The 8905-nt window shown below is 41.6% G+C and overlaps 1 protein-coding gene across 1 annotated transcript; it reads left to right on the top strand.

Annotated features, from left to right (window-relative positions):
• Window positions 1–275: 275 nt before the first annotated feature.
• Window positions 276–7890, top strand: DMP1 (dentin matrix acidic phosphoprotein 1). The gene is made up of 5 exons (XM_040967161.1): window positions 276–329; window positions 787–834; window positions 3211–3249; window positions 3415–3459; window positions 5340–7890. The coding sequence occupies exons 1-5, from the start codon at window positions 276–278 to the stop codon at window positions 6678–6680; spliced, it is 1527 nt and encodes a 508-aa protein (XP_040823095.1). The 3' UTR covers window positions 6681–7890.
• The last annotated feature ends 1015 nt before the right edge of the window (window positions 7891–8905 follow it).

Below are 8905 nucleotides of genomic sequence, written 5' to 3' on the forward strand. Positions count from 1 at the left end.
ATTTTGTCTGACTTTATTCTCTTGACATCATGTTCGCAAGTTTCCTCTACTTTGTCATATGCAACAGCACTTCATCCTTCTTCTGGCTGAAAATAACTCCATTAAATTAATAAAGTTTTATTGGTTTAGTTGTCATCAATTGATGGATACTTAAATAAGATGCAGTTTAATAGGAAGAAAATGCTAAGAGATTGAAAGCACTTTTCTTTAAATAATAGAGGAAAACATCTGTGTTCTTCATTACAGACAGAGCATCCTGTTTGGCCATGAAGACCATGAAGCTCAGCATTCTGTTCATGTTCCTATGGGGGCTATGCTGTGCTCTCCCAGTAAGTATCACGGTTGGACAGGTAGTGGGGCCCCTTCACACAAAAACTCCATAGTGTTTATTGGTGTGGACTCAAGTGGCAGCATATGTCTCCATCACATGAAAATAGTAGTTTGTTAGGAAGCTGTTTCTTTAAAATACCAGTCAGGTTATTCCTGATTTTGTTCATTTGCTATTCATACACCTATAGTGTTGACTTGAGGTGGTAGTTCTCAAAATGTCATCCCAGACCATCAGTGTCAGCATCAAGAAGGACTTGGTTAGAAATGTAAATTCTCAGGTCCTCGCAAGCCAGTCTTCTTAAGGAACTGCTTAGCAATCTGTGTTTAACAAGGTTTGCAGGCAAGTCAGGTGCGGCTTTAACGTTGACTACCATCACTCTTTAAGAATGGAAAGTGCTACTAACTACTGACCTGGAAATTTCTTGGTGACTTGATCTTGTGTGTTGTATTTACTAGGTCGCCAAGTATCAAAACACCAAAACTGAGAGCTCTGAAGAATGGAAGGTGAGTAGTAATACTACTTTGGAATATTTTGATGTTAACATACTATTATAATAGTCAAACTGATTCCATTATAAAATAAGGTCTTAAGTCTGAGCCATAGACAGTAAGAGCTGTAATAACTAGTTCATAGAAGAAAAGAATTGCTTCAGTTCAAACTTAGTCATATAGTTTGGTGTGGAAGCATTTTTTAAGCTTTATTCTTGTAGGTGTGTATGGTACATCAGAGTAGACCATGACTGCTTGTGAAGATGAGGGGTTCAAGATTAGTTTTAACCAGTAAACAGGAGGTTAAATCCCAATAAAGAGGACAGAAAAAAAGAACGAAAGGACACTATAATCTTTGGGATGACAGTTATTCTTCACTGAGTTTTGATGCACACTAGTTGTCCAGGCGCAGTAGTTCACAAGCTTTGCCAGCCATGGTTCAGTCTACTTTACATGTCCTAACTTTCCTATCTCCACAAGAACCCAGTGAATCAGATGCATTTACACATGAGAAAACTTCACAAAGGGTTACCTGGCTTGTTTAGGACATACGGTTAGAAGATATCAGAGTCAGAATTGAATTTCTGTCACTCTGACCTCAGGATGCATGTTCTCAGTCAGTGTCCATGTCTCTCTCGGGAAGGAGTTGGGTTAAGGAAAGTCACCCAAATACTCTGGATTTCCACTGAGAACAAGTTAAAAGGTGCTGTTAAGTCAGAGTACTTGTTTGTTGCTTTGCTTCTCACTGGATTTTGCATGTGCTGGAGTTTGTGTCCAGTGCTCTTGGGGGTAGTCAGATAAATTTAGGCGTTTGTGTGTATTCCTTCCCCTGTGTGAGTTAGAAATATTCATGGCAGAACTTCCATTAGAGAAATCCACAAGCTGGTTAATTAAAAAGCCGTCCCTGGAGAGTCACCTCTCATTTGACCCACATCTCACAAACGTTGTTTGTTCTCAATGTTATCTGTGGTCAGAGGAAAGCACCAATGTCTTGCACTCTGCCACCTGTTAATTCCAAATAACTAACTGGGAAGAATCTGCCAGGGCACCTCCCTGCAATATCACAGGGCAAAGGTGTACGTGATTACAGATCCTCCCTCTGAGGAACCATCCCTAGCCCAGCCCTGCTTAAAGGCATGTTGAGGACTTGCCAGCAGCAGCTGCTCCTGACTCTGCCCTGCACTTTGGGAGTTCCCCAGAGGATCTTACCATGCTCAAGAGGAAGGGGAAGAAGAGGTAAGATGGGGCACCCCAGGTTACTCAGCTATCCTAAGAGTTTTTACTTTGACTAAAGAGTGCGAAATAAATTAGAGTTGTAACTACGCTAGTGAAATTTCAGATCAAACAGTTGTTTGTAGTATCAGTGTTCATATGTGATTTAAGATAATGGCTTTCTTAAGTCAGTTTTATCCACTCTGAATGTTATGAGGTGGATATTGACAGAATGGAGCATTTCTTTAGTTTCTATCACATTAAATAGTTCTCCAGATGTTCCCATAGATGTTAGATGATTCCCCCCTCCTAGCATCCTTGTAGGGTAAGCATCATGAGTGTTAATTTTTTTAGCTTATGAATAAGAAACTGAAGATCAGAAAGCTGAAGTAAACTGCAATCACATTCATACGGAATAAATAAAATCCCATTTTATCTAAGATTTAGGGATTTCCTTAAAGACATAATTTTTATTTTTATTTATTTTATTTTCCAATCTTATCTATTTGAAAGACAGGGCTGGGGGTGGTGAGAATGAAAAAAGAGATCTCTCATCTGTTTGCTTCCCAAATGGCTGTGACAGTCAGGGCCAGGCCGAAGGCAGGAGCCACTAACTCTTTTCAGGTCTTCCACACGGCACGTGGCACATTTTATGATGCTTTCCCAGGACCATGAACAGGGGCTAGCAGGGACTCAAACTGGGGCTCTGATACGAGTTGCTGGAGTTTCAGGCGATGGGTTAATTTACTATGCCTCAACACTGCCCTTGGAGATATGAGCTAATTTTTAATGTTAACAACTAAAATAGTTTTAAGTCTAAAATTTAAGCCAACAAGTTAATTGAGACCTAACTCTTGTGTCAAGTGCCAATGCTCCTTTTCTTTTGTTTGTTTTAAGTTTTCTCTAGGTTGAATGAGCAATTGCAAATAAAGTCCTTTTTTAAATTAAAATATCAAAAATGTAAAAATATGCTGCATCTTGTCTATCTCAAGAGCTTTGCATTTGTTGTTTGTCATACCTTCATTTGTCAGCCATCTTTCTGTGGAAGTTTATTACTCATGAAAATGTAAAATGTATAGCAAGGAACTAAAAAAAATCCTAAAATTGTTCTTAATATTTGCAAAGACAAAACCAGTCTGTGCAGGAGTAACGTGCTTTATTTCCTTTTTTTTTTTTCAGGACCCATTGACTCCACCACCACCAACACCAACACCCCTGGTAACTTGCCTTTACTTCTGTCACCCATACCTCGAGATGTAGTTTCAATTTTCTTCTCATCACCTGCCATTTTTCAATGTAGTAAATCCAAACCACGAGCCCTAGTGTTTTCTTTCCTGAGGAAATGCTAAAAGGAAAAACAAACTTTTTTTTTTTTCTTTTCAGGACAGTGTGTCATCAGAAGAAAGTAAAGTTAGCTCAGAGGAACAGGTAATTAAATGGGCCTTTCTTTTCAGGGTACTTAGGAATGGAAGGAAATGATGCGAGATTAAATTACCTGGCAACTGTTCTAAATATAATATTTTCTAACCATCAGTTATGTTGGCTAAATAGTTCCATAAAATGGGAAGAGAAACACGAGTGAGGAGAATTCAGATCTGGACATGCTGTTCACTCCATTTTTGTCTTCTGAGGCCAGAATTTAAATAGTCACCCTAAATGCTCTTTCTGGTTAAAGTGTGCGGACACAAACACACGTGAGCACAGAGAGAGAGAGAGAGAAATTTCCTTTTCTATATAACAGTTCGCTTGTCTATCTAAGATGTTTTTCTTATAATTAGAATAGTTCAGATTGGCCAAGTAAAAACAGACTAACACGAGATGCCTTCTGGGCCTGGAGACCTGCTCCAGGTTACAAGTCCCATTAAACAGCGGATAGGAGAGCTCTGAGGAAGTTTTAAGGAAAATAGCTATTTTCATGATTATGTCCTCTTTAGAATAGTCTCCTCCACTGGTCCTGTGTGTGAGAAAGGCAGACTTCATTTACATCTTTTTACTAAAATGAAACGTTTTAATTTTAATAATTTTTTCTCCTAAGGTTAAATGTTATAGTTTTCTTCCCTGGCCTATCATTGTACCATAATCTATGCTGGGGACAGGGACACCTGAGATTCCAGGACTAGGGATGACCTTGAAGATTTCCTCCCTCGTTGCTTTGCACTCTCAGTCACTATCCCAATCTACCAAAAGTTCATCAGACGGACATCCTAGATAATTAGAAACATAGGACTGGGGACATGCTACTTCCTGGAGACTTGTGTATTGCCTTAGTGTTCTCTAAGCCCTCAAGGATGGGTGCCTATTTCTGTTCCAGAAGGACTTGTGTGCTAGGTGAGGTGCATACAATCTAGTTCCGTCCTGGTGGGGCAGGACTGGGGAGGGGTGTGAACAGCAGTACTCACTGGTCAGCAGGGATTTAGTGAAAAAGAAGACTGGCAACGATGTGGTGTTGGAAGGTACGGTAAAGGAAGTGTTTTAACAATGCGGTTTTGTAGCATACAGAATGGAGTGTGTTTTCCCTGAGCCTGGTGTAGGAAGATTTCTCACGCCGCCACATGAGTGCAGAACGCACAGTGGGGTGAGGAACATCATCCTTCTGGACTCGCACTTGGAGCTAGGCTGCTGTGCTGCTCCTGGGGAGGCAGCTCCCTCTCTGTGTTAATGACACACAAACATGGTTTGGGTGAAGTACCAGGATGCCTCAAAAAAATTAGAAAAATGGAATTCGAACATAAGCTTATTTTGATGTAAAGCATCTTGGAAATTATACACAGTTTTTTCATTTTCTATGGCCTCTTAGATGATGTCTTGCGTACTTTAGCATTTTATTTTTGTTTGAACAGACTTTCATCTTCTTATCTGAATATACTTTTCATCCTAGAGGTTATCAGAAAAATATTTGGGTTATTTAATATATTTTAAAGACATCTTCTAAGCCAAACAATTTGAGTGAACATTTTAAACCAACTCTTTAATTTACACACACACACACGCAGACACACACAATCCCTGAGTGTTTTCTTTAGAGAATCATCACATGGCATTATATGAGTTTCATATAAAGCTTTTAGATGTTTTGCAGCGTTGAGTGAATTTACCTATAGAAAACTGAGTTGACGGCTTGAGTTCTGATCACTTTCCCCCTTTTTTCCTCTGTTCAGGTTTGGGCAGGGATGTTGTTAAGCAGTGAAATTGACCTTGGGTTAGAAGAGGGAAGGGTGGGGGCAGAAGAAGCACATGTAGACACTGCATAATTCCCTTTATGTCAGCTCTTGCAGTATTGACTGCATTTCTTAATCCCAAAACTGCAGGTAAATGAGGTCTCCAGCGACACTACTGATTCGGAGGAGATCCTGCTCTCGGACGGAGGCCAATACCTCTATAGACCAGCTGGTGGCGTTCCTAGGAGCGCAGGCAAGGCAGGAGATGCTAAAGAAGATGACGAAGATGAGAGTGGAGATGACACCTTCGGTGATGAAGAAAGTAGCCCAGGAAACAAAGAGAGACCGGAAGACGGAAATTCTGAAGTAGACAGTGAGGAAGATTCGGCTGATAACACACAATCCAGGGAAGACAGTGACAGCCAGGACCTTGACGATGTCCACAGCAGGCTGGAAGGAGAGGACTCCACTCCAGACAGTGAGAGCAAGGAGCTCTGGGTGAGGGGCAGCAGCGAGGGGTGGAGCAGCCCCGGGGACGGCTCTGAGTATGATGATGAAGGGATGCAGAGTGATGATCCGGACAGCATCCTGAGCGACCGAGGCAAGGTTAGAACAGTCAGTGCCAGAGTTCAGTCCCAGTATTCCCATGGGAACAGCAAAGACGTGAGTGCTTGGGATGCAGGGCACAGCCAGGCAGTGGAGTACAACCGTAGGAAATTTAGCCGGAAGTCCCGCATTTCCCAGGAAGATGACAGGGATGAGCTGGAGGACAGTAACACGCAAGAGGAGGTGGAGACTCTCTCCACCGAAAGCCCCAACCCCAGGGACTCCGACCTCAGCCCATCGGATGAAGACAGCAGAAGTGAGTCCCAGGAGGACAGTAGGGAGAGTCAGTCTCAGGAGGACAGCCACAATGAGGCAGACACCAGCAGCGAGTCCAGTCAAGAGGAAGACCTCCCGTCTCAGGAAAGCAGTAGCGAGTCGCAGGAAGAGGGAGGGAGTGAGTCCAGGGGGGATAACCCTGATGCCACCAGCAGTAGCACGGAGGAGGAAGAGGAGGACAGCGACTCCAGCCCAGAGGATGACCCGACTGTCCCTTCCAGTTCAGAAAGCCAATCCCAAGAGGAGCAAGCTGACAGCGAATCCAATGAAAGCCTGCTCACATCCTCAGAAGAAAGCCCTGAGACCACGGAGGAGGACGAGAACAGCTCCAGTGAGGAGGGCCTGGAGTCCCAGAGTGCATCTACGGAGAGCCAGAGCCAGGAAAGTCAGTCGGAGCAGGACAGCCAGTCAGACGAAGAGGGAGCCAGCGACTCCCAAGACATCAACAAGTCCAAAGAAGACAGCGACTCTACAGACAGCACATCCAGCAGCGAGGAGGACAGCCAGGCCAAAAACATGGAGATTGAAAGCCGAAAATTGACAGTTGACACTTATCACAATAAACCCATCGGGGACCAAGATGACAATGACTGCCAGGACGGCTATTAGTGTTAGCTTCCTCAAGGAGTGGCTTTCAGAAAGGGCTCTTTGGGACTTGCAAGTTAAAGAAACCATTGTAATTATAATTTATTGGTGTTTTAATCAGAAGACTATCCAGAAACCATTTCTTTCTTAAAGGAATTACTGGTATGACACTTGTTTTCAGGGGGTTAGCTGTCCATAGAGGTTTCAAAATGTGGAAAATGACCCCAGAACACCCTTGATGTGACTGGAAATAAAGGAAGAGGAGCATTAGGAGTTCACAATTGAATGGTTCTAGCTCATTAATCTGGTGAACAATGATTGAGATTCTATCAAGGAACTTTACAACGTTTATGGGCAATGGAATTCAAAGGCAAGTTAATTTTGTTGCAAAAATGCTTGAAATCTGCACACAATTTTTTTTCTTCGTAAATGGTTTTCATAGACTTTTAAAATTCCCTTGTGTATATGGATGTCAAAATATTTTTGTACCCAAATAAACCTATCTTTGAATTCCATTGCACATAGACTTTTTGAAGTAGCCTCGCATTGAGTACTGGCCATGGTGCTGGCGATGTATGGAAACTGAAGACTTGCTTCTTGTGCCTGAGGAGCAGACTAAGAAAAAAAAAATCTAAAGTGGAGAAGTTAGGGTACACATGAGGAAGGCAAGGCTTATCACAGTCCAGTGTGGTCAATATCATAACTGAAGTACAACCCTACCATATGAAAGGAAAGGGTGACCAACTTTGGCTTGGAGAATTAGTATGGGTTTCACGACAGAAAGGAGTTGGACAGTTGCATAAAATTCCCACATGGGAGACAGATGAATTCTGTGCTTGAGATAAATATCAGTCAGTTCTACATGACTGGATTTTTAGTTTGTGGAAACACTTTCAAATAGTAGTAGGGAGGTACTTAGGAGGAGCAATCTTTGAAAAGCCATTTATGCTCCTCAGTGATGTTTCATGGAACTCGTGGAGCTTACCTCACTTACCATGGGTATGGACAAGAGGTAGGGGAGAATTTTGGAATGAAATCTCCTTTCACAAAGAGAAACTTCAGCTTTAGTTTTTCCAAAAATCAATTCATGTGCTGTGCTAAGAAATCTATCTTTCTATGTTTTGCACATAGAAAAATTCTGTACATAGGATTCAGTTGATTTTTGCCAATTGCTATTTGAAATGTTACCTCAACATAAGATACCTGTTTTGTAATAAAGATAATATTACCCAGGAAAAAATATGTGTGTATTTCCTTTGGTAGTATTGTTAGGTTACACATGCAACTCCCAAAGTTTATGGAGAATGTGTATTATGAAAAAGCTATGCTTGGATTTTGAAAGTATTTTTTCACTTCCATTTTCCATGAACTTTTGGAAGTGCTTCTGTGTGTGTATATGTGTGTTGGGGTGTGTGTGGGTTGGTGTGCATGTATGTGCCTTGGGGTGTGTGTGTGTGTGTGTGTATACATATATTCTCAAATTTCTTAAGCAACTTCAGCTTTGATCTTGTGACAGCATAGAGCCTTGGGAAACAAGGAAATCTTGATTCTCTTAATAAATGTTCAAGGAAATTCTGATGTATCCCAGTGGAAGTATGAGTAAAGCATTTATAAAACAGAAGTGCTGAAGTGAAGAGAGTTCTTTCAAAAAAAATGAATGCACATATATACAAGTAATGTTCAAAAGTTGATCAAAAGATAATTTTGTACAAACATTTTGAAGCCCATGGATGCTTTTTTTATAATAGACATTCTCCTGAAATGTTTGAAGACCCCTTGTATATCTATTCATTCATCCTTTTTCTTAAGACTTCTAAACTGATATGGAGGGTGCAGGATCCAGTGTGTTGTAGTTTTACAAGGATCTCATAAGATTCTGGTGTAGTTCAACCCCTTACCTGCATTTGACCTCAACAGTTGTTTGCACTAATCATCCAGCTCCACTCGTGATACCTACAGGTTTTTACCAGCCCACAGCTCCTTCCAAGGAGACCTGCCCTGGGTTTACACCTCTGGGACACCTGAGGCCTTGGTGACCTTCTTCCAACCATTCAGATTCCTCACATTATCAAAGGTGACTGGATGGGATGGCACCAAAGGGGAATCTGGTGGCCACTAGGAACATTCACATGGGCATGTTGTGAAGACTCCGCCTGAACACCTGAGTTCTAATGTGGGTTTCCTTTTCCAGAAATCTGAGTATTCAGAAAGAGCTATTTCTTAAAAGTATTCAGAACAAAAACTGAAGG

This window comes from Ochotona curzoniae, unplaced genomic scaffold, assembly GCF_017591425.1.
Source record: "Ochotona curzoniae isolate NIBS_2020 unplaced genomic scaffold, NIBS_Ocur_1.0 scaffold_4506, whole genome shotgun sequence".
Classification (NCBI taxonomy): Eukaryota; Metazoa; Chordata; class Mammalia; order Lagomorpha; family Ochotonidae; genus Ochotona; species Ochotona curzoniae.